The sequence below is a fragment of the Sus scrofa genome, chromosome 2 (assembly GCF_054392235.1).
Source record: "Sus scrofa isolate SSC_HxYL_T2T_F1_AM1 chromosome 2, Sscrofa_HxYL_maternal_Yorkshire_Landrace_v2.0, whole genome shotgun sequence".
Taxonomy (NCBI): Eukaryota; Metazoa; Chordata; class Mammalia; order Artiodactyla; family Suidae; genus Sus; species Sus scrofa.
The window spans coordinates 35,284,349-35,311,388 of record NC_139384.1 but is presented as its reverse complement, the minus strand read 5'-3'; the positions used below and the strand labels follow the sequence as shown (position 1 = coordinate 35,311,388).

Sequence of the window (27,040 nt, the reverse complement as noted above, 5' to 3'; positions counted from 1 at the left end):
TTGCAGGCGTGGCTTGGATCTGGCATTGCTGTGGCTGTGGTGTAGGCTGGTAGCCTGGGAACCTCCATATGCCACAGGTGCAGCCCTAAAAAGCAAAAAAAAACCCAAAAAACCCCCACATTTATGTATGCATATATATATACACTACTTAATGAATTTTATTACATTCATAGGTGTACAGCAATCATCACAACCAAATTTTACAGCATTACAACATTTACAGTGTTGTATTTTTACCCATGTTAGGTTTTAGATGCATAGGAGAAATGCAGTTAGAAATGACAAGTGTGACATTTGGGTATTTGAGTCAAGAACAAATGAAAAGTTAGACCATGGAAAGTATTTAATGCTTTCCATGGTCTAAGGAGTCATCCATTGTGTCATCCAAGGAGTCATCCATTGTGTGAAATGCAGTGGTCAAGTAAGGGAAGAAGTGAGTTTTGCTTAGATAGAGGTCGTTGGTGATTTTATGGTTGGGAATGAAAACCAGACTGGAGTGGGTTGGAGAGAAAATGTTATTGCGTCAGCAAATATAGGCAACCTATTTCACAGAATTCTGTATTACATAGTTAGAGCTCCATGAATAGTTAAGTGAATAAATAACATACAAGATTAGAAAAGGGATTTTGCACTTTGTTGATAATTGTGAAATATTTTAGTCAATAAGAATACATGACTTCTTAATGTTTACATGCTTAAGAATTCTTTTTCTTTGTAAAAATGTTAATTTTTCTTTTTAGTGTGTATTACTGATATATTTTTCAGAAGGGTAATTTTATGAATTTGGATTCTATGTAACAAAAATCATTTTACTGTTTCCCCCCTTGAGATGAAAACATGTTGTTTCATAAAGCTTACTTGACTTAATTATAAATAACCATAACTGTCTAGTTTTTCATTATATACAATAATGTATAGTACTGATATTATGGATGAAAATGGCATAAGTTACAGTGTGGCAAAATTTTTAAATCCTCCAAGTTTGATCCTATTTATTTGGGTGATAATTCTGTATAAAGTTTTTTGAAATGCCATGTATTTGTTTATCTTTAGTCGTTGCCTTTCCTGTCTTAATTTTACCCAACACTACAGCAAGATTGCATTAAAATGTTCTGTTTTTTAGGAAGCTGATACTATGATTAATTTAGTTTAGTCCATGTGTATAGTATACCTGTCAAGAGTAAGGAGATTCCTTAGATAGAATGGAATGGTGAAAACTGTGAAGCCATACTCATATTGGTTAATCTTTGTGTATTTTTAGAAATAAACTACTTTACCAATCATGTATCTTCATTCCAGTCATCAGATAGAATGGACACAGTGTTAATACACTTGGAAATAAGCCTTATCAAAATATATAATAGTGCTCTTCTTGATAAGCTTAAATAGAATAACCTTGAATAAATGTTTTCTGTGAACCTTTCAGAAATACATAATATCAAGCTCTGAAGTTTATGAGATATGATTGCTCCTTAAAAATAAAAAGGAAGAGGAGTTCCACTGTGGCTCAGTGGAATCGAATCCAACTAGTATCCATGAGGATGGGGGCTTAACCCCTGGCCTTGCTCAGTGAGTTAAGGATCAGGCGTTGCCTCAAGCTGCAGTGTAGCTTGCAGACATATCTCAGATCCTCTGTTGCCATGGCTATGGCGTAGGCCGGCACCTGCAGGTCTGACTTGACCCCTAGCCTGGGAACTTTCATATGCTGCTCCTTAAAAAATAAATAAAAACAAAAAAACAAAACAAAAATGAAGAAACATAAAAGTAGCTAAGGTTTATCCACAAATCCAGAGGTTGTTCTGAACAAAAGTTGGTGAGTTTGTAGACTTTCACATTGGCTATGGTCCTCCTTGCCTCGCTAAATAAATCTTCGCTGAACTTTGAGTACATATCTTCAGTTAGGTTGCTGGAGATTTTTTAAATGTTTTAAAATGTACTGTTAAGAAAATGCTTACTTAGAATGGTAAGATTGCACGTTGGTATACCATGCAGCTCTTAGAAAGGATGAGATAGGGCTTGTAGGGGAGGTAGGTGATATTAATAACTCAAGATCATTATGAGGATTAAAAAGGTAAAGCATATAAGACAGTACTTGGCACACAGGAAACACACAATACATATTAACTTTTTTTTAACAAAGCATAGTTACCACATAGTTGCAGCTCTTGACATAGAGTATAATTTTACTTTAATTTGATATTTTTATAAGGAAAATCTATGTGTATATCTAAACATGTTTGTTTGCACATGTGTAGAACAAAATATAAAAAGAAGCACTTCTAGTTTTATACTGAGCAAGCTGGATGGAGGAGGAGGAAGCCACAATTTACTTTTCATTGTTGTTTATTGTTTGAAGTGTTCCAAATAGCAAGTATTTTCTAATTTGAAAAGTAATAATAGAAAAAGAAGTGTCTCTTCTGATCTGGAAAGGTCTTTAGAGATGATAGTTTCATCGTTTCATATATGTGGACATATATACATTATGTATATATGTATTATATATGTGTATATGTGTGTGTGTGGGGAATAGCTTTACCGTATTGTTTGTGTATAAGAAAGTATAAGGTTTCAACTTACATCACAAAGGTAAGTGATCAAGTTTATGGAAAAAATGAACCTTTGATTTTTATAAAATGGTATATTTGAATATTTGTAATATAATTTAGACATGCAAGAATTGCTTTCTTGGATATTTTTCATATTTAGCCATGTTCTCTTTTTAGGTTTTGCCAGTGCTGGCCCATAGCCAGATTAGGTTAATATTCTCTTCATTGTCTTTTGTTACACTAGTTTTCATGACCTTTGGTTTATCCACAAATCTAGAGGTTGTTCTGAACAAACAGTATATGAATCACACATGTTATTTGAAAATAAATTCAAATATATCATTGGTAAGATTTTTGATATTCTGACAAAGCCTTAAACCAAGGCATAGGTGGCATTTAATTCATTGTGGTTTTTAACAATGAAAATTATTAAATAACTTTGACCTTTTGTTTGGATTGATTTAGAGATGAAAAGTATCATGTCAGATATTATTCATTTACTGGAATTCATTTACTGTGACTTAAAAGTTAATGATGCAACAATATCAAGCCAATGTTTAAAAATTGAGTGGAAGTACAGAAGAAATAGAAGATATGAAATGTCTTTTAAAATGTGATGCATAATATTAACTGCAAAGCTTATGTTAAGCTTCACCTTACGTTTACTTTCAGCTACCTAGTTTCAGAGGCTTGCTGCTACCCATGTATTCTTTTGGCTGAGCCATACCTTTAGAATGCCATTTGAAGCATAATTATTATTGAAACTTCCCTAAAGGCAACATAAATGATATAATTATAGGTTACTGTTACTTTCTCTTTTTATATTGGGAAATATCATAAATAACTTCTTTTGGTATAAAATAGTGTCCTGAAGGAAACTGCGTTCATATAAATGATAGTATAAAATATGTAAATTTGTTTCCGAGTAACCCATTCATCTTTATTGTTAATGATTACACTTCTGAAATATGGTTTACCATAATCTGTTCAATGTATAATTTAGGTATACAGCTGATCTTATTGTTGTTTTAGTTTCTAGAACACATTTGAACTTATAATAAAATATAGTATATAGGTAATATTATAAATTGAGTGAAATATCATGCTAGTAATTACATTGCTAAATTTTCATTTCACTCATAAGCCCATGGGAAATGTTAAATAATTTACTATGGATTCATAATTCCAAGTTTCTTTTCTTTTTTTAACATACTGTTTTGAAATTGGGGTATGTAAACCTTGCTGGAAATCACTACTAACTTGAATTACCACATGAAATTTTTGTGTGTTTAATGTCCTGTGTATCCTATGTATCTTCATTTTTTATTTGCCAAAGAAACCAAAATGCCTATAGAATGTCATAATACATAAAGATAGAATTATGTCTAAAGTCAACATCAAATATTATTTATAGAGAAAGAGACTATGAAATACCTCCAAGAATTTTTCCTGAAGCTCCAACTTCTAAATTTAATTATGAATTGAATTGCTTAGTTTATTTATAAACTCCTCATTACTGTACCTTGAATTCTTACTTTGACAAATGTAAACACATCTGTATCAATTTATTAAACTCTCAGTTAACCATGGAGCAAGTAGTAAATAACAGAGACAAGTTTAAAAACCTCCTGACTCCATCAGTACTTCATCAATTGAAGTGTACAAGTGGTGAACTATTAAGGAGTAAACTTCCATGAATGAATCATTTCCTTTTGATGATTCTGTGGTGCTTAGCTAGACAGTACAGAAAATTTCACATTTTATAAAATATCATTAGGATACCATACAAGAAAACTTATGATTTGTTCAAATAACGTTCTAATGGAAATTTCAATAAAATGAAAGACTCCTAAATTGATCACGATCAGCTGTGTTTTCACTATAACACTTAGTTATGAAGCCATTACTACAAAGGTCTTTGAACCAAATTTCGTATGTTTTTGCAATACTATTGATTTATAATTTTTCTTTTTAGAGCTCCCACTATCACCTCTTGCAAGTGCTCTGTATTTTGAGTTTATGCAATTGATCTGCTTTTAAATGTTGATTATACTTTTTTCTTGCTGCAGATGTTTATGTCAAGTAACAAACTATGAAGTTCCATGTTTTAATGTACAGTGATATAATACTTTGAAATATAAAATACAATTTATAAAAATTTCTATTCAGTAAACCTAAAGAAACACACACGATTTTTACATTTGTTGTATTTAAATTAGAAAAATTTGTTTTACAGGTAAAAAACCCTTCACATCACATTAGATGTTGGAACTTGATTCCACTTTCATGTAGTTTAACCTGCTGCTGGGGGTCTCTAACACCAATCACCCCAAATCTCTGAGTTCTCACAATTTAAAGCATTTGTGCTACAAAGTGAAAACTCTATAGTGAGGTACAATGGAATAGACTCCAAAGAACAAATGAAATTCTCTAATTTTACATTTGTAAAAGTAAGTTTATGAAATATAAAAACATTATCAAAGTCTGGAGTTCCCATTTGGCGCAGCGGTGAAAGAATGCGGCTAGGAACCATGAGGTATTCTCTATTTCATACTTGAGAAGTACTTGGAAAATACATGACTAGAAGCAGTATACTGTATTTCACAGTGAAAAACTTTCTAGTTTGTAGTTCTTAAGCTAATATGCTATTTTCATCTCAGGCTTTTTACAAATATTGTTCCATTTCAATGACAAATGTTGAAATTTATCGCCTGACAAATATAACAGTTTGGCACCAGTGGCCTCTTCCTGGGATAAAGAAAGAACTGTTCAGATGCTAAAGCTCAACACACAAAATGGTCCTAATTATTCACATCAAAGAAACCCACCTCACCCCCTTTGAAAGTACACTTAATTGGTTATTTTTTTTTTTTTTTATTTTCCCACTGTACAGCAAGGGGGTCAGGTTATCCTTACATGTATACATTGCAATTACAGTTTTTCCCCCACCCTTTCTTCTGTTGCGACATGAGTATCTAGACATAGTTCTCAATGCTATTCAGCAGGATCTCCTTGTAAATCTATTCTAGGTTGTGTCTGATAAGCCCAAGCTCCCGATCCCTCCCACTCCCTTCCCCTCCCATCAGGCAACCACAAGTCTCTTCTCCAAGTCCATGATTTTCTTTTCTGAGGAGATGTTCATTTGTGCTGGATATTAGATTCCAGTTATAAGTGATATCATATGGTATTTGCCTTTGTCTTTCTGGCTCATTTCACTCAGGATGAGATTCTCTAGTTCCATCCATGTTGCTGCAAATGGCATTATGTCATCCTTTTTATGGCTGAGTAGTATTCCATTGTGTATATATACCACCTCTTCCGAATCCAATCATCTGTCGATGGACATTTGGGTTGTTTCCATGTCCTGGCTATTGTGAATAGTGCTGCAATGAACATGCGGGTGCATGTGTCTCTTTTAAGTAGAGTTTTGTCCAGATAGATGCCCAAGAGTGGGATTGCGGGGTCACATGGAAGTTCTATGTATAGATTTCTAAGGTATCTCCAAACTGTTCTCCATAGTGGCATTTTCTCACTTCGTTTGGGCTGATAAAGCTGAAACCTTTTAAAACATTTGTTATTTAAAATTCAACAATTTCTATTTAGATGTTGCTTTTAATTATGTAAGTGTTAATTATACTTTATTGACTGCTTTAAAATTTTTCTTGATCAATAGTTATTCAAAAGTTGATTTAATGATGTTTATTCCTGATGATTTTAAGATTACTTCTCATAAAGAGAAACCTTTGGCTTTCAATTTCTCTTAATAATTCTTTTGCCTATGAGAATAACCATTTATTGGAGAATGAAAATAGAATGCCTCCTTTTTCATTTATTCTAGAAGATGGATAAAATTCTTTACTCACATGAACCTTTTTTTTTTCCCCCTTTGACTAACAATAACAAAGATAATTTAGATTTCTGTAGGTGATGAATAAATATTATTTTTAGAAATTATAGGGAAAAATTATTATTTCAAACATTTCTCAATATTTTGATTACTTTCTCTTTGGATTTAAATTTCCAGTTTACTTCTCATGATATTAAGTTATAATAGAGTTATTTCAAGTTTATTGAACTCTCTTAAAAATGCTAAGGAGATATATCTAAGTTTATAGTCAGAAATGCTATTTATTTTAAAATTACAGAGTATTTTAAGAGATCATCTTTTAAAATCTTCTTATCATTGAAAATATTAAGGCCTGGAGAAGTAAATTGACTTGCCTAAGTCATATAGCCACATATTTATATAAAAAGCTTGGAATCTTGCTTATGCATGAAGGGTTTAATAATTATCTCTTGAATTATGTTTCAAAACCTGAATAAAAGATCATGACATAGGAAGCAGAATCAATGTTTATATTAGGTAAAATTATATTGTGTATTGGTACAGACTAAAACATTTAACAAAATTAAGTGATTAAAAAACATTTTTAATTATGGAATAAGTCAATATTTAGTATACTTAGCTCATTTGCTTTAATGACAGCTTGTTCAACCAAAGTAATAAATGTAGACTGGTACTAATGAGAGTTATCCTAGCTTTGATTTACATTATACTGTATAATGAAGTTATAACACTGAGCCTAGTAATACTAACTTTGCTTGACAGCAGAGAATTACTGTATATCTCCCAGAAGGCAAGTGATTCTTCTTTCATATGATTATCATATTTAGGTTTAAATTTTAAAATTATTCCCAAAGTTATAAATTGTTTTATAGAATTGAACCATGATAGAAATGTTTTTACACTTACCTGTAGAATTTAAAAGTGGTGACAATGCTTTTAGTTACAATTTCATTTGAAATTTTAAGGTAAACATTTATTCTCTATATAATCTGATGAAATTTGTGAATGTTTTCTTTCCTTATAATGTGTTTGGCTTGGGTATCATGGCAATTCAAATTGCTTTTTCTTTTTCCTTTGTGTTACATTTTTTAGTACTTCATGAGATATTCTTGAGAAATCAACAATAAAATTGGAAGCCTAAGAAAAACTGGAATAGAAGTTTAAAGAGACAAGATGATCTAAATTTTATTTTTACTTTATATAAACATAAAGAATTTAGCTTTCAAGGACTCTACCATTTTCGTAAAAAAATTTTTTTAATAGAACATTCAGTAAATAGTGTCCTTTTTTACAACTTAAAAATATTTTTATAAAAATGTATGTGGCATAAATTTGTGATATATTTCAGGTTTTGTGGGTATATTCCAGTGTTTAATTATGAACTCCAAGTATAAATAAGCAAGTGGTTACACATTATAGAATAGTTCTTTTGTCACAGAAACATTTTAAGGAGTATAACAACAATTACATTCTGGAATTAGATAAACTTTTAAAAGGCAAAGTCGGTTTATTTTTAAACCTATTGTGAAAACTAATAGTCAGAAAATAGCGTAGTGTTCTGACAGTAAAATATCTTAAAACTAATTAACAGAAAATGCTGGTTGTTTCTGCTTGATATTCTCCTTCTAGCAAGAGTACAAGGAGTTTTTCTTGCTCTTGTTTAATATTTTAATGTTTATTGTTTTATGTTAGTGTACTCCTTACCTCTCTTTGGTATATTCAGTGTTTATATGTTTAAAGCCTTTTTCAAATGACTAACCAGATCATCTGAAGTTGTTTTGGGTATTATGTTTTACTTCAAACCTTGGCAACTAAACTTTATTTGCTCATTTATATTTTTTAAGGATCATTCAACAATCATATCTTATGTATCTAGTATCTTAAGACTATACTGAATATAGACTTGATACTTGGCATTATGAAGACATAAATGATACTGTCTTACAAAAAGTGATAACACATTCTGCAATACACAGCTTGGCATAACTAAAAGATTCCAGGCTCTAAGTGATTATCAGCTTGTTTTGGAGTCACGTTTATTGCAACATAAATCTAGAATTAGAGATAAAGAATGAAGGGTATAAATTTAATTTTAGGTTAAAGATTGAAGGAATAATCAGAAAAATTGACTTTTTGTGTAGTTTAATAATTCCTCCTCAAATCCAGAAAGCATGATTTAAGATGATTTAATTTAAAATGGATTGGAAATATTGGACTTCTTTAATTGTTTAATAACAGAAATAAATCAGAAGAAGCCCTTGAAAAGTAGAAGCAGGTGTATAGGGGAGACTAGCTTCCTTTTGTTATGGCAATTTATAGTTTTTTACTTTAAGTTGTTCCCCCTTCTATTCTAACATAATATAGTCCTGGCACTTAAAAATATTCTTACAGTAGTTTGCATGTTAAGCTTACTGCTTAGAAACGTTAATGGTCGCTGCAATAATGCTCATATTTGGCATATAAGTACCTTTATAATTCTGAAAAACTTGTATTAATCTGGATTATTGCTTCAAGTACTCCAACTATACTTTTGAGAGTGGGAGAGGTGTCATAATTGGAGGAGGTACAGGATGCATACAAGTTTTATGAACCCAGATCTGAGAACAGAGACCATGATACAGGCTTTTTAGATTCCCAGTGCAGTCAAACTCAACAGGTAGTAAATCTGTTACAGTGAGACTTTCAAGCTCTCTAATTATTTTTAATAAGCAACAAAAAATTTTGACTGTCTGACCTAATTTTCTGGTTTTTTTGATCTGTGGTGTTTTGAAAGACATTTGAAAGATAGATGTGCCATTATTTTCACAATCAAATGTTTTTTGTTTTTTGTTTTCTGTTTTTGGTCTTTTCTAGGGCCACACCTGTGGCATATGGAGGTTCCCGGGCTAGGAGTCTAATCGGAGCTGTTGCTGCCGGCCACAGCCACAGCCACAGCAATGCCAGATCTGAGCTGCATCTGTGACCTACATCACAGCTCATGGCAATGCCACATCCTTAACCCACTGAGCGAGGCCGGGGATTGAACCTGCAACCTCATGTTTCCTAGTTGGATTTGTTAACCACTGCACTACACGGGAACTCCAACAATCAAATGTTTAATAGCAAAAGTAATATTGTGTAGTGATCTACAGTGTACAAACTATTTTCATATGAATTATCTCTTTATTTAACACAACAGTATTAAGGCTCACTTTTTTTCTTCTTCTTTTTTGGCCACCCCTGGCCATATGGAGTTCCTGGGCCAGGGATTATATCAAACCACAGTTGCAAACTAGGCCGCACCTGTGTGGGGCTGGGGATTAAACCTATGTCCTTGGCACTGCAGAGGACATAATGTTGTGCCACAGTGGGAACGCCAAGAATGACCTTTATTATTTATTAAATGACTTTCAAGGTCACATAGAATGGAGACCTTTTTTCTAAATGAACCCCATTTGTTAAATCTGTTTTCAGTGGTCTTAAGGTTACCCATGTGGTATTCTGTCACTGTATTTGGACTCTTAAAATTGTTGTGTGGAGAATTATACTTATGCAAATACCTATAGTAAAGAGCACCTAAAAGAAGCCAAAAGAGAATCTAATAGATTCAAACCAAATCAAATTATTAATCTAGTTCTTGTTACCATTAATTTTTGTAACCCTATATAAATTAAATAAGATCTATCTAAAGTTTATTAAAATATTTTTTCCTGACACAGTATTTTTTTAAAGAATTTTATAGACTTTCTTCCTTTTCCTTTAAGCCATTTATGGCTTAGTTATGTTAAGTTTAACTATACTAACAAATATTTATTACCTATTACATGCATAACACTACTGGAAGTCTACATCTGGATTTTGTATTTTGTCCTACTTTTTGTTTCAGACTTGAAGGTAGTGTTTATAATAATCAGGGTTCTACAGAAAAGCGGAATCAATAGGATATCTACCTATATATTAAGACATTTGTTTTAAAGAATTGGCTCACACATTTGTGGGGGCTAGCAAGTCTGAAAGCTGTAGGGCAGGTAGGCAGGCTGGAATTTCATTCAGGGATTAAAGTTGTGGGGTTTTTTTTAATTGAAGAATAATTTAGTTATATTAGGTTCAAATGTACAACATAGTGATTTGATGTTTTTAAATATTATAAAATGATCGCTACTGTTGGAGTCTTAAAGTAGTATTTCTCCTTCCAAGGAATATTAATTTTTGCTCTTAAGGCCTTTCAACTGATTGGATAAGGTCTCAGCCACATTATGGAAGGTAATTTCACTTCAGTAAGGTCAACGTAATTTTGATGTTAACTGCATCTACAAAGTATCTTCATAGCAATACCCAGATTAATGTTTGATTAAATAACTTGGTAGTATAGCCTAGCCAAGTTGACACATCACAGTATTGTTTATTTGAAAAGTTACTATAATTGCACCCCTTCATGTGAATATGATGAGCCTTACTCATGGAAATGTTTTTAAATTGTCCTGCTAGATTAGATGTGTAAATCTAGCTACTATCTAAAATATTTTACAAGAAGCAGGGTGATAGAGCAGGAAGCTCATGGACCCTCAAAATCAAAAAGGCTAGGTGTCTTACTTTGTCTTCATTACTTACTACAGTTTGTTTTGGGAAAAGCCAGCTAACCTCAGTTAGCCAGTCTGTTTCCTGCTCTATAAAACATGGCAAAAAAATATTCATCTCATAGAATTAGATGAGTGTTTAGTGAATTAATGTATGTTAAACACCTAATAGATTTTCTGGCATGCACTAGGTACTCATAAATATTAATTCCTATTCCCTTTTCTCCTTTATTCTTTTGAAGACAAATTTTTTTTAATTACCAATATATTTGTATTCATTTAGTCATTTATACATTCAACAAATATTTATTCAACTCTATGTGACAGTACTGTTCCAGGTACTAGAGATACAAAAGTATGTATACCCTCTTAGAACTTGTCTTCTAGTGATGGGACACAGACCATAAACATAATAGAAAAGAAAGATATAAGATTATGTTAGATTAGATAAGTGCTGTGGAGAAAAAGTAAAGCAAGGAAGGGGTGTAGGGAGTAATGAGTGTTGATGGTGTGAAAAAGTTGTTTTATCAGGGACAGCCTTACCGAGAAGATTATATTTAAGCAAAGACCTAAAATAGAAGATAGAACAAATGCCCCCTCCTTGAATATCTGGGCTGTAATGGGCAGCCAAAAGGAACATTAAGTACAAATGCTTTGTGACAGGCCTGGGTTGGAGGAATAGTAAGAAGGTTCAGCTAATTGGATTTGAGTGATCCAGAAGTAGAGGGGCAAAAGATGAAATCAGATAAGGTACATGAGGTTGGTGAGAAAATGTTGAAGGGCTTTGTGAAGTGGGAGGACAAAATAAAGTTTTGAGCAGAGAAGTGACATGATCTGATATTTGTGCTACTTGAAATCAAATTATAGGAAACTATAGGAGGTTTTGTTAAGAGTTTAGACTCAAAGGAAAGACTGCATGGGTACAAAAAGGCTTTGTAATTTATTAACCAGGCAATCTTAGGTGAATTACTTCTTTACATGAAATGGAAATAATAATAGCATGTACCTCATAGAGTTGTTATGTTAAGTAGCTCTCAGTTTGGCATATATAGAAGGAATCTAATGAATATTTGCTGTCATCAGTTGTAATAATAAAAGAGTCCATCTACAATATGACCCATTCTCTGTTTGTAATCTTGAATTGATTATTAAAACCTTTTCTTGTCATTAATTTAAATGTAAAACTATGTTGATAAATTAGAAATGGTTATGAGTAAGTAGAATGCCGCTGCTTATAAATTGATTCTTTAGATTTTGAGAGGGTGAGATTTTAAGAAGATTATGGTGATTCCCAGAAAAATATTATTTCTTTTGATGATACTCAGGGTTTTGTTTTGTTCTGTTCCTTTTTTTGGTTTTGCTATCATCATTCTTTAGTGCAAATAGCTTTGAAAGTTTTGTGAGAACTTTGACTTTTTTCTGACTTTATCATTTATATCCAAGCTTAAGTTCTTTTGAGTGAGTACTTCTTCATGCTAGCATTCCTTCTGTCATTTCTCTTATAAGGACTCTTCCTTTCCTATCTGTCATTATCCTAGTACAAGTCCTGTCACTTTATGGGTTGTCATATGTTCTTGTGCTTCTTGTCAGTGGAAGTAGTAGGTATTATCGTCATTATTTTTTAATCACTCACTATTTGCCAGGAATTATTCCTTTCTTTCTTTCCTTTTTTTTTTTTTTTTTTTCCAGGGCTGCACCCATGGCATATGGAAGTTCCCAGGTTAGGGGTTGAATCTGAGCTACAGCTGCCGGCCTATGCCATAGCCACAGCACTGGGAGATGAGAGCCATATCTGTGACCTACACTGCAGCTCAAGGCAACCCCCAATCCTTAACCCACTGAGTGGGGCCAGGGATTGAACCTACATTCTCATGGATGCTTGTTGGGTTTATTACTGAGCCTCAGTGGAAACTCCCCAGGAAGTGTTCTAAACATTTTATGTATATAGATATATGTGTGTGTGTGTGTGTGTGTGTGCATGTGTGTGTGTATTTCTTTTTTATTCTGTGACCCTGTGGGGTCAGTGTTTCTGACTTCATTTTATAACTAAGAGAGCAGACTCAGAAAGGTTAAACAACCTAACATTCAACCTGATCTTCTTTTTACAGATCCTGTATTCTATACAATTAAATCAATTCATGATTCAAGAATCAAGTTCCTTTATCTTTGTTTCAGACTTCTCCTGTCTCCTGAGACACATTCTTTGCTCTATTAGCTAGTTATAATCAAGGTTTGAGTTGGGGACGTCATCTTTGATGAGGGAGACTTTTCAGACCGTGATGGCATAGAGTACTATTTGCTTCCATAAAACATAGTTTACTTCTGTTAACAGTGACATGTAATTATACGTTGGTATTTGGCAAGTCTGGAATTTTCTTCCTCGTTATTTAATCATTTCAGGAATATGTTTGGTCTCTCCAAGTAGATTGAATGTCAATTAGGAAACAAGGAGTATATTTTATAATTCTTTTACCTACATGTAAAATTTACACTCCAAAATTCTGTATCTTCCATACAGAATTCATACAATAAGTGCATAGTTTTTGCTTTATTATCAAGGTAGTTGGATAATTGATTTTAGTAGGACTGTTGCTTCCTTTTAGTCAACTGGCCACACTGAAAGTTGTATAAAGTCTTCCTGGTAGGTTTAAAATTGAGAAATATTGGATGCTTTGTTTCCAGTAATATGTTAGAATACTAGCGTAGTTAAATTAGCTCCACAGTCCAATTCATTGTCCCTACATGGAATTGTTCACACATCAAAATATGATTAGTAGTGCAATAAAAGTTTAAGGGCTATAATAAAAAAAATCTTTGAAGGTATTATCTTAAAAATAATAATATTTACATTTTAGGAATGTATTTTTAATTTTATTTATTTATTAATTTTTTTGGGTTTTTTTTGTCTTTTCTAGGGCTGCACCTGCAGCGTATGGAGGTTCCCAGGCTAGAGGTCCAATCCAAGCTGTAGCCACCGGCCAACACCAGAGCCACAGCAAGATGGGATCTGAGCCACATCTGCAACACGGCAATGCTGGATCCTTAACCCACTGAGCGAGGCCAGGGTTCGAACCCACAACCTCATCGTTCCTAGTCGGATTTGTTAACCACTGAACCATGACGGGAACTCCAATAATGTATTTTTAAAGAGTAAGTGTTTAAGAGATCATCTAGTAAGCTATTGATTTCAATTTGGGCTGAATTAAAGATATTTTGAAAGTATTTTAATTTTAAGACATAGCAAAGTCAAACTAATTATGAACTTGTCTTATTCCAGATAAATCGTAGGTGATTTTTATTGCATTTAAAATTCTTTGAAACTCCCCCTCCCAGCCCCCCAAAGTGTTAACATTACTGAGAGGCTCCTTTTTAAGGACCATCTGCCACCTGAAAGTTCTGTTAAAGTATTTCTTCAAATTAAAAAGCTATGAAATGTTTTTTGTATGTTAAATTACTTTTTTTGTTTTCCTTTGGAGTTCCCATCTTGCCTAAGCAGAAATGAATTCAACTAATATCCATGAGAACATGGGTTCAATCCCTGGCCTTGCTCAGTGCATTAAAGATCCAGTATTGCCGTGAGCTGTGGTGTAGGCCAGCAGTTATAGCTCTAATTCAACCCCTAGCCTGCGAATTTCCCTAGGTCATGGATGCAGCCCTAAAAAAACAAAAAAAATAACTTTTTTTTTTTTTTTTTTTTTTTTTTTTTTTTTTTATCACGGTCATGGCTTGCACTAGCTTATGTGGGATCTCAGTTCCCAGCCTAGGGATTGAACCTGGGCCACAATGGTGAAAACACTGAATTCTAACCACTAGATCACCAGGAGACTCCCCTAAATTACTTTTGTATTTAGCATAAGTTATTATGGAATTTAGGCCTATTATAAATAATTATTTTTTAAATTTAAATGTATTTTATTAATATTATTTATCTAGTACTATATCATTTTCAAATTTCTTCACGCATATCATCTTATTTGCCTACCCAATAACCTGGTAATGTGGACTAAAACTGTATATTTATCTCCATTTACACAAGAAGAAATTGAGGTTCAGAGAAGTTAAGTACCTTGCCCAACTTTTATGGCAATTAAATATAGGTTCTGGATCAAACAGCAGATATTTTGACCTTAAGTCACTTTCTTTTTTAACACACTACCTCATTTATATCTTATTTTTTAATTCATTTAATACTCAAAAGTCACAAAAGCAGTTTGTTCTAAAAGTATTTAGGTATTTTATTGAATTTGCCTCTTCTAATTATTTTGAATTACTTTAAAGACATTTTCTTGGTTATTTTTTCTCTTCCTTTCTTATGATACTTTTTGTCACTCTTATGTATCCCAAGTCTGACTGTGAAACTTCTCCAATCTTGAGTCATATTTAAACAAGTTAAGAAATATGGACTTTCCTACTCACCTGTCCTTATATGCATACGTATGCATATGCACCTGTACACATATACACACATACACAACAGTGAATTATACACCAATACTTAAATGTATAGTTCTTTTTTGACTTATATAAAATCAATGTTATTTGAAGGCAAAGTAGTAGGAAATCTTACCATCATGGTTTTATTTTAATGGTAATAAGGGTTTAATATTAGAACCATATTGAAACCACCTTCAGTAAAATTGCCCTCCACCAAAATTTTTTGAAAAGAGCATTTGCTAAACACATTGATTAAAGAGTTCAGTATTGCCTTATTCTCACATTATTTTTCCAAATACTAGAAACAACCTATATGTTTAATAATTCTTAGAAGAAAGTAACTGTCCATCTTTGTAGTTGTCTAATGTTCATGAAAAATTTTTTCCAGAATATATTATCTGAATTTCTTGATTGTGTTGATTATAAACTATTTTTCTCATTAAAAAGATACTGACTGACAGATTGGCCTTGTCTTGATCTGAGATCTTTGTGAAATTAAGCTTATTGAGACCACCCATGCCATATTATTTTTAACTATTTGTGTTAATTCAACCATTTTATCTGAAAGCAGATCAAACAGGGCTAGGGCTTATGATTGAAATTTGCTGTATGTTACAGGCAAGAGTAAAAGCTACTCATCATTGAGAAGGATGACTATTGCAATTATTTAATTTAATATAATTGAAGGACATACTTTATAAAGAAGATAAAAATAAGGTTTTTTATGACAAGTCAAGATTTCTCTTGTGAATAAGAATTTAAGCTACAAGATGAAATGTTTGCAGAATTTAGGCAGAATGAGTCATCATAGTAACACCAATATTCTCCATAAAATGAGAAAGGAGATAAATTTATTGCAATGCATTGATTGTTTTGTTTGTGGTATAACTTTTATGTTCTTTTGTGATTTTTTTCCTTTTACATAAACCCATGTAATAGTTACAAATAAAACAAAATAAGCACATAGCAGACAGATACTCTGCAGTCCTTGACAAGATAATAATGAATCAAGGAGTTTTGTAGGAAAAATGTTGGTTCAGAATACTAGCCGACTATAAGGTTAGTGGCCTTCTGTGTTTACAGTTATATGTTCTAATTTATTTCAGGTCTGCAAATGCATCAGTGTGACAAATGTCTACCTGTCAACAGATTAGACAGAAAACATAAGTAACGCCTAAGAGAAGTCACTGATAGTCTTGAGTAATTTAAGTACTCAATGGTAGAATAACAGCTTGCCTTAAGAATTATTTCAGTGACATTACAAAGCAGATTACTCTTTCTAGTGATTTTTTATTAGAATATCCATTATATCATATCATATATCATATCATATCCAAATAACTAGGTCCTCTCTTTTGACATTTGCCTTGCTAGTTATATCAAAGGAGCTCCCCTCTGTTGTCTTTGGTAAATGTGTGCCAGCTACACTGTATTTGGGACACAATATTCCCAAAGGCTGTGTAGTATAATTTGGATATATAATGAAAATAATTTACCTTATTCTTTTTTTACATGTATCAATGTTTTTGATTAGGATGAGCTTTTGAAAATGCAATTAGAACTTAATGTTCTTTAAGCATTTTTGGAAACCAAACTTCTTGTTCCCTCTTTGGATTTATGCTGTTATAATTGACCCTATTACATTTGTGGATTCTTTATTATTATTATTATTCTCTTCAAAATCTCTGTTCAGAAATGTCCCTCACTTCACTGTTTCAAGTTTACTACAAAGTATCATTCAATTCCCATATGAAATTCTTAAACGTCTTTCCTCTCCCTATTAAGCTGCCTGTATCTTTGCATACTTTTAATTTGCTCTCTTCTGGAGTGCGAAGTTGTTCCTTGGCCTTACTAACACTAACCGGGAAGTGGCAGGTTGTGGAGGGGCAGTGTGGATGGGAGGGAAAAGAAATGCTCAACTTATTTCTGCCTCTATCTTTAATTATACCACCAATTCAAGTTTTCCTAAGTAAATGGCTCCAATGTACTCATCTTAAAGTAGAATTGTTTTACCTACTATACCGACTGTGGTAAGAATTAAATTATATCAAAAATTTAAAGGGTGTGACATATTTAGCACTGGCGCATAATAATTGCATAAAATATAGCATCTGTTGTCCTTTTAGTTACCTAGCTAGCATGCTTTGTGATCACTAAAACAATTTTCTCACTTCTCCATTCACCACATCTAATTACTATTCTACCTCTATAGAAAAGTAAAGTAGCATAGGTTCAGGAGACAGAATTGTTTTTGAAATCAGGTTTAACCATTAACCGTGTCTCAAAAAACTTACTTAATCCTCTCTAAACCTTCCCTTTCTCCTCTGTAAAACAGTAGTAATAATAGTAATTTGGCTCGGAGTGTGATTTGAGAATCACATTCAATTAACTAATCGTGTGTGTATATATATATATTTATGCCAATGTATAAAATGAATAATGCAGATAAAATGTTGACCACCATGTCTTACATAAAGTAAACATGAAATTAATTAGACGTATTTATAATTTCTCTCCATTCCCATTGCCAGTTCAAGTTCTTGTGTCCTCTTTACTTGGCTGTCTTTCACCAGGTCACCACTATGTTCTTTTTTTTTTTGCCTTTTTTTTGCTATTTATTTGGGCCACTCCCGCGGCATATGGAGGTTCCCAGGCTAGGGGTCTATTGGAGCTGAAGCCCGGGCCTATGCCAGAGCCACAGCAATGCCAGATCCGAGCCGCATCTGCAACCTACACCACAGCTCACGGCAACGCCGGATCGTTAACCCACTGAGAAAGGGCAGGGACCGAACCCGCAACCTCATGGTTCCTAGTCAGATTCGTTAACCACTGCGCCACGACGGGAGCTCCACCACTATGTTCTTACACTGAAGCATCCATGTAATACTGTTGGCAGTGAAATTATTTTTTTTGTACTTAAAGTTCTTAAAGCTGTTCAGTGTGTAGCAAATAGGGTGCAAGTTACATATCCTAGCCTTTTAGAACTTCTTCATTTTGACCTCATTCTACCTTTCCCACATTATTTCCTGGCCTGTGCATCTTCCAGTGCTCCTATGAGGATTAAGACGGGAAACATATTGCAAAAATTAACAAAGAATCTGGAACATATATGAGAGCTGTTCGTTTTTCCTTCTCTTTTTTTCTCTTTTTCTCCTTTCTACTGCCTTCTTTTATTATATCCTATATTCTAGTCACATGGCTGTACATATACCTGAGTTATCTCTTTCTCTGTCTATGCCTTTGCTAAGATCTGATTCTCCTTGTTTTTATTTACCCAGAAGATATTTATTGATTGTATGCTGTATATTATTTATTGTTTAGCAGCAGGGACATAAATGTTTAGGGCATCTTTCAGAGGTTATTCTAGAAAGAAAGGACAGTGTATTAAAGATATCAATACCATCAGGTTGAAAACTACATGAGAGGAGGACCCATGTCTATTTTGTCATGCTATTATATTTTCAACTCTTGGAATAGAGCTGTAGACATATTAGAACTCTCATAATTGTTTAAGAATAAAGTTAGAGTTTGGACAAGACAAAAAGGGAGAAAAGGTGCAAGACAGTTTGGCATGTTTGATTATTGCATGTAGTTCTGTATTGCTAGAGAATATGTTATAAAACTCATGTCTGGGAATAGTGAGAAATAATGTTGGAAGGAAATGAAGAGACTAAATATGAAGACTATTGTCCATTTTTAGAAGTTTGAATTCTATCATGTAGCCTTGGAGAGCCTGTGAGGGGACTTAAGTAGGAATGTCACATGCTACAATTTTATTTTCAAAAGGATATCCTGTTAACAGGATAGCGAGAAGAATTAAATTAAAGTAAGATTAGATGCATGGATATGAGTTGTGAGCCAATGCAATAATAAAGTAAAGAAATATGGTGGCCTGAGTTAAAAATTAGAATGGAAAGATTTAAGACTTGTGTGTATGTTAAAATCAGCAGGCTTTGGTACCTAATTTGATCTGGAGAATATGGAGAGTGAAAAGAAAAAATGAGCTCTGAGTTCTGCCAAACCTTCAAGGTCTAACTGAAATGTAACATACTTCAGTTTCATTTATCTCACTACTGATTAAAATTAATATCTGTTTTTTAACTTCTTGTAAATTATTATATATACCTTTCTTGTATTGTTGATTTCTATTTATTAATAATTATATGTGTACATGTCTACATTCTCTCACTGAACTAGAAGGCCCATAACTTACTATCTTTGTATTACTTCCTATAGCTGTATCTATTCTGAATATTCAGTAAATACACATATTAGTAATTAATAACATGCAAGTTAATTTAATTACCTACTAAAAACTCTAAAAAGTTAAGTATATGCCTGAGAAAGTATTTCAAAATGAGCCTAGTTACAAATAGATGAACTTGAACTAAAATTCCTTCAAAAGCACTTTAATTCTAAAAATTTTAAATTAGTAATTTCTAAAAGAAAATATTCTTAGGAAGAATTTTTGAAGTAAAATCAGACCATATTGTTTCCAAATTCAGATGAGAACTTACTATTAAAAATCTTGCACAGATTGGAAATGACTAATCAACATTAGGAAAATGAAATTGGAATATCTGCCCTCATACTATTCATGGCTAAAAATGTTTTCATGTCCAGTTTTAACAGTGTTGTTCCAGTATGAAAATTTCAATGATTAGAAGTCTTAGATGGGGAAAAAAAAATCTTTTAAGTATGTATTCTATGCAGGGTGATCTTGGGCAGATCCCTTGATTTCTGTCAGTCTTCCCGCCTCAGAGAGCAGCCTTAGCTGTCTTAAAGGATCACATGTGAAAGGCATCAAAGGAGAGTGCTAGATATCATCCATAAAGACAGAGTGGTATAATTATGGACTTAAACTAAGATTAAATATATATATAATTTCTAGCTTTAATCACCCATGTGTCTATGATTTTAAGTGTTTTAAATTTTTTGTTTTTAATGTCCAGATCAGTTTGAAAGCTGCAACCCATCAAGAATTGAGTCTTTACCAGTTGTTGTTACACATAATGGGCATACATTTTTTTTAGGCCACATATAAAATGTACTTGTCTTTGGAATTTAATTCCAAAGATTTATCATCATAAAGTCTTAAGAATATTAAAATGATAGACTAGTGATTGTTTTTTAACTGTGTCAGAAGCTTAAGGTATCTACTTGTATCTACCTTATGTTAAGGAAAAAAGAACTTTTTCAAAGTACTCTTGTTTTTATTTAAGTGTGATTATGTAATTTCAGTTGGGGAGTATTATAAGACCAAGTGGAATAAGCATAGGATCTGGGTTTTAGTATTAGCTTTGCCTTTAACTAGCTTCTAGCTACCCTCTTTAGGCCTTGGTTTCCTTATGAGTAAAATGAAGGGTAGACTAGTCTGTTATGGGCTGAGCTTTGAAACTCTGTATCAGTGCCCTGTCCATATGAGATCCACAGCTATAGCTCAGCTATTCAGGTGTGACTTGTCACAGTGAAAAGTAGAATCTAATCTTTTCTATGATATTTAGAAGACTCTGGGGGATAAAATGTCATTTAATTGTATTTGATTAAAAGAGTTAACCTAAAATAAGAAATGTTCATTTTCTTTTTCAAATATAAAGGAGACTGATCAGCAAGTAAAAACATAATGCTACGTACAGTTATATAATTACACATCATTATTAGTGTTCTGAAAAAGTTCTTTGATTAATGAATCAATTGGTAATGTTAGGAATACATTGATGTTAAATGACTCTTTAAAGCTGGGCATTGAGAGTTCTATTCATGCCTCAGTGGTTAAGTAACCCAACTAAGGAACCATGAGGATACGGGTTTGATCCCTGGCCTTGCTCAGTGGGTTAAGGATCCGGTGTTGCCTTGAACTGTGGCGTAGGTCGCAGACACGGCTCTGATGCCTTCTTGTTGTGGCTGAGGTGTAGGCCAGCAGCTGCAGCTCCGACGATTCGACCCCTAGCCCGGGAACTTCCACATGCTGTGGGTATGGTCCCAGAAAGCAAAAAGAAAGAAAGAAAAGTTGGGCATCTTGTGATTTTATGTGATCCTGTCATAATGAGTCTTATATTTTGATGACTAATTCTGAATTCATGTGCATAGATGAGTGTTGCTATATTTATCATAGTTACAATGGGAGACTGAGCTTTTTTCATATCACATCATTAAGTACATACTAAACACCTACTACTGTGCACTGATGCAACCATATTAAATTGGAGGCAGAGTTAGAGAGTTGTAGTTATGAATCCTCATCCTCAAATGCTAGTTTTTTTTTTTTCTTTAAATAATCTTCACTTTGATTCTGATCCCAGTCTCCCTGTGGAGAATATCAATTTCATTTATCCCCCCAGACCCTACACACCATCCGGAGCTATACAGAGGCACTGCATCTTCTTACCTCATGTCACATTTAGTTTTGCCTAAAATGCCTTTTGTTTTAACTTTTGTAGACCCTCTAGGACCAAAAGTTTGCCTTCCTCTGTGCCATGGAGAGAAATGGAAATCTCTGGTAGCACTGGAAAACTCATGATTTATCCTTCAGTTCATCATCTAGCCAGCTACTCTGAGATTTTAATCACCTGTCAGTCACTTCATTGGTCTTACACCTTTCTGGAATTTGTTCATCTTTTCCATCTCTCCTCCACCCAACTTCAAAGAAGTCTTTTTTTTTTTTTCCTTTTCCTAAAGACACCACTAACCCAGGGTAACTACCATTCTCTTTTTCTGAACTTTTTTTTTTTTGTAGCTAAAGGATACAAAAGTGGTCATTTTCAAATGATACTAAAGATAGTTTTTTCTTTCTTCCATGGAAAAATCTTTGGAGAACATTCATTCTAAAGTTCTAAATATTTAGGCATCTTCTTGAAAGAAGAGAAGAAAAGAGAGAGAAAGAGAGTTGTCAAGAGTTAACCTGCAAACAAACAAACAAACAAAAAGAGTTAACCTGCTATGTAAAGATAGACTAGTTTTCAAGTCTGAATTCTGTGGAGAATGTGTCATCTCTAAAACACTATACTTTTCTTGTATAATTTCTATGATGCTATCTGTCATGATTCTTAGACCACCTACTAATTTTTTTTATTTTGTTCTTTCACTCTCTTCCTCCCTTCTTCTCTCTTAATTTTTTTCAGAAAGAGAACAGAATTCAGAGTTAGTGAGACTTTTTTTAGAATTCTCTTTCCCTTACTTACTATGAATATGATCTCAAATCACATTATCTCTTTGAACCTGTGTTTTCTTTTTGTGAAAGTGGAAATGATGCCACTTGTCTATATTCTCTTACAGAGCTTTTATAAGATAAAGTAGGAAAACCTTAATACTTGGAAAATCATAAAGCAGTGTCCAAATATAGACTTTATTGTTAATGCAGAGTCAGAGTGGTGGGAGAAAGAATATAGGTTTTAGAGTCAGATATACCTGTATTCAGTTCTTACATTTGCCACTTAACTAGCTTAGTGTAATATTAGTTTCTGTGTATGTCAGATTTACTAACACCTACTTCATGGCTGTAAAGAAGAAATAAGATAATCTTTATAAATCTCTGAGGTGAACATGGGTACATTTTATCCCCTTTTCTTAGATAAAGCAGTTAAACCGCAGAGAGTTAAAATGATTTGGCCAGGATTATACAGGTGATAAGTGAAGTTACCAGGAAAAAACTCTTGATATCACATATAGGTTTGGCATTTTAGATAAATTACATTAGGTAATTTCAAAGAAAGAATTCCTTATATGTTTGGAGCATAAGACATACATCTGTATATATGTATAGTTGAAACTCATAAAAGGGTTGTTTTGAAACATTCATATTTATTGTTCTTATGTATTTGTTAAGCAAAAAAAAAATTCTCAAGTCTTATTTTACTATCAACTTGTACAAATTAAAAAATGTATTTATTTGTCAACTTAATGACCCAGAAGAAAGGAAAAACTAATTGGCCCTCATTTCAGTTGTACTGCTTATTATATTTGATGGCCAGTGTATATGAACCCAGGACATATGGTAGGATTCACTTCTAGTTTCATAAATTCTGTTTGTCTGCACTTTTTGCTTTGTGTTACTCTTGGTTGGTAATAGATTATTTTTTTTCCTGTGGAAACTTCCTTGATTGTCAGTATGTCTCCAAGGGCATAATCGTGATATATTAAAAAGTAATCATGTAAATTATAATCATCATCTTACATCTTGCAGAATATTTTTAATAATGAGGATTTTTCCTTTTAAATATTGATTGGGACTTTCCTGGCTTGGGGTAATGTAATCATATGCAAATTATTTTATTTTATGTACTCTTAGTTTAAACCCAGTGTTATATAAGACTTGATATTGGGACATAACAAGAAAGTGGTTTATATTTTTGCCTGGAAAAGTTCTTAGTTTAAATTATGCTAAACCTCTTCCATGTTCTAAACTGAGGGAAGCTATGGTGAAAGATTTTTACCTATTCATAGATGCATAAAATAAATTATAGGCTGGGAAGGGAAATAATTTGAGTTTGAGATTTAAGTATGTACTCCTAACAGCAATAAAGACAATATAATGGCTTTTAAGTTCTGTTTTAAAGTTACTGTTTTAAAAAGGTGAAAAATGTATGTAGCCATACATTTTGTACTGAGTAATAGAAGTTCAAGTTTAATTTATACTAACACATTTATGTTAAAAATCAATACTTGTACCTTTTTTAAAAGAACACATTTACATCTTATATTTTGTATCTCTCTTCTCAGTTTTTATCAGAATATTTCCTCTGTATATTCTTTGAATAGCAGGCTAACTTTTTTGAGGGCTTAATCAGAGGAGAGGACTCAGCATGGTAGCTTACAGAAAAAAATTCAAAGCATAATCATGCCTTGTCGCTGACCACTCTCCCTGAAATAAGTTGTAAGCGGTAGGGAAATGTTCAGATTCATTACAGGAATTTCCTTTGTGGAGGGCACACATGAACTTTTTAAAAGTTACATGTTTAAATATTTTTAACAATCTGACTTTTAGTGTATGTTGCCATAACATTCAGTATTATTAGAATACTTGTTTTTATTTTCATCATATCAGTGAAGCTTTTTGAGAGAGTACATTCAACTAAGAACATAAGTTTGAGGGAATGTGCCAAGAGTATCTTGACTTCTACCTACAATCAACTGTCTTGTTCACATGTTTCTTATGGTCCAGGTCTGGTTTTTGCCCAATTGTGACTTCTTTTTTTATATGATTGTATGGAAGAAAAGGTAAATTTGTGTTGAATTGTCCAGCCTGTGCCAGAGGTTATTATTTTGCTGATACTCTGACAAGTTCTTTTGGACTGATCACTCATAATTGATCCAGATCTCATGTATGACAAATTGAACTCTCAGCAAAAAATTTATAAATTTTTTTCTATTTGCTATCAGCTCTGAAAATCATTATGTTTGTTTAGAAATTAACGTATCTGGCAAAAATAAATTTTGTTCATGCTAAAGAGTAATTTTCTTTTCTGTGTTGGCTAGTTTTTTCTAGATATGACGTTTGGTTCAGGAGGACATACAAAAGCCATTCTACAGAAGGAGTCAGATATTATTCTGTATGCCTTGGACAGAGACCCAACAGCTTATGCAATCGCTGAACAGCTTTCAGAAGTGTATCCGTAAGTAATACTTTTGTGTAATTATTTAATTTTGGTGCTGAGTTTTATAGAGCTTGGTTTCAATCTTGGAATCTATCCTCCCTTCTATAATACTCTGCTATACTATTTCCTCCCTTTTTATCCCAAAGGAATTGATGTAAATGCTATTTTTAAAATCTTTTAAAAAGAAACTAAACCCGCCACCCCAATAAACAAAAGAAGAAAGAAATCCCAAATAATTTTTCATTTTGAAAATAACTAAATTGGTAGTACCCTTGTGGCATAGCAGGTTAAAGATCCAGTGCTGTCACTGCAGCGGCTCAGGTCACTGTTGTGGCACAGGTTCTATCTTTGGCCTGGGAACTTCCGCATGCCGCAGACATGGCCAAAAAATAAAAATATTAAAAAAAAGAAAATAGAAAAATCCGTTTTCATTCTGATTGTTACGGAAAAAAGAGAGCAAAAATATATGATTAAGATTGAGAGAGACCAACCATAGACATAAGGTAAATTAAAAGATAATACTACTGTAATCATGTGGCAATATGTGAAAGCTAGATGAAATGAATGCTGTCCTAGCCAAATATAAATTATTAAAATTGACTCAATAATTATAAAACTTCTATAGATTATTACTGTAAAAGAGATTAGAAAAGTAACTAAAGTACATAGAAAAATGCACAGTGACCACATTTGCCATTGTAAATAGCTCTTTAAGAATAGGAAAGAGTATTACCTTTTATACTAGTCCTGACTATGGTAAATATAGAAAGCTCTTAAAGTTCATTTTATATTGAATCTAGTATTGTTTTAACACCTAATCTTGTTAGTGATAGTATAAAAGGAAAAAGAAAAAAAAAAAATCCAGCCTCACTGAAGTATAATTCAAAATGCAATACTATACATATCTAACTCACCCATCATTAGTTAAAACAGTAATATCTATGGCCTAGTAGGGTTTAACTGAAGAATACAGAGATGGCTCCATCAGTCAATGATGTTTAATAAGCATCATGATGATCAGATACCTATTCTTATTAAATCTCTAAGTGAAAAGGAATATTTTTTCCCATTTCCCTATCTGGGTGTTTACTGCTTGAGTAGGTTATTAGATTTTATCTAACCATTTTATTGTATCATCTTATTAGTTTTACAAGTCCTTTTGAGTTTTTAAGTATTCAGTCAAGTCATTATAAAAAACAGAATATTTTCACTTTAATGTCTTTTTTTAATGATTTTAATTTTTTCCATTACAGCTAGTTTACAGTGCTCTGTAAATTTCCTAAATTTCTTATTTACATCTTCTAGACCGTCCAAAAATATTGATTAAAGTATGTACAGAAATTAATTCACATTTATATCCTGATTTTGACTAGATTGTCATAGTATTTCACCTTTTGAGAAAATAATTGCTGTCTTGCTCTTGGTTAATAGGATATTTTAATTAAGTAGTTTATTTGTATTTCCTTTCTTAAAAGTACCTAAAACTATATAGAATATTTAGTAATAAATTTAACAAGAAAGATATATTTCAAATAAAAATAGACCTATATAATTTAATTGAGAGACCCACAAGTTCTGAACAAAAGAGAAAGCATATTCGTTTAGGGGTGGAACCCAATTAATATATGTATTTATTTTTCTTCCAGGAACTATCCCAATTTATTTCACCTTAACTGATTTTTTTTTTAATTTGGATAATATAATCTTGTATATATGAGAGGAAAATGACAAGGTCTTTTGAGAAAAAGAAAAAATTGAGAGGAAACTTGTCTTACCAGAGGTCAGATCACACTATAAATTTACTATAGTGAAATCAATATGATATTGGCATAAGAATAGGCAAATGTGTTAGTGGATGAGAAAATCCAGATATAGATTCTACTATATAAAAGAGTAAAAGATAAAAAATTTTAATTCATTGAGAAACTAGTACATTACTAAATAAATGGCATTGGTACAATGGCTATCAAACTTGAATAAAATAAAATGTACCTCTTTTTTAAGTCATATCCAAAAATAACTTCCAGATAGAGTAAGAAAGGAAGGAAAAATTGAAAATAAGAG

General features: G+C 32.6%; 1 protein-coding gene across 12 annotated transcripts in view; it reads left to right on the top strand.

Annotated features, from left to right (window-relative positions):
- The window catches only part of METTL15 (methyltransferase like 15), a 382,010-nt gene that overhangs the window by 77,223 nt on the left and 277,747 nt on the right, over positions 1–27,040 (top strand). For all 12 annotated transcript variants that reach the window (XR_014837122.1, XR_014837123.1, XR_014837125.1 and 9 more), the window contains exon 3: positions 24,858–24,994. Coding sequence is in view for 6 of the 12 variants with exons in the window: in XM_005654689.4 (XP_005654746.3) it covers positions 24,858–24,994 (137 nt within the window). In the remaining 6 variants the exon portion in view is untranslated. The remainder of the gene's footprint in view (positions 1–24,857; positions 24,995–27,040) is intronic.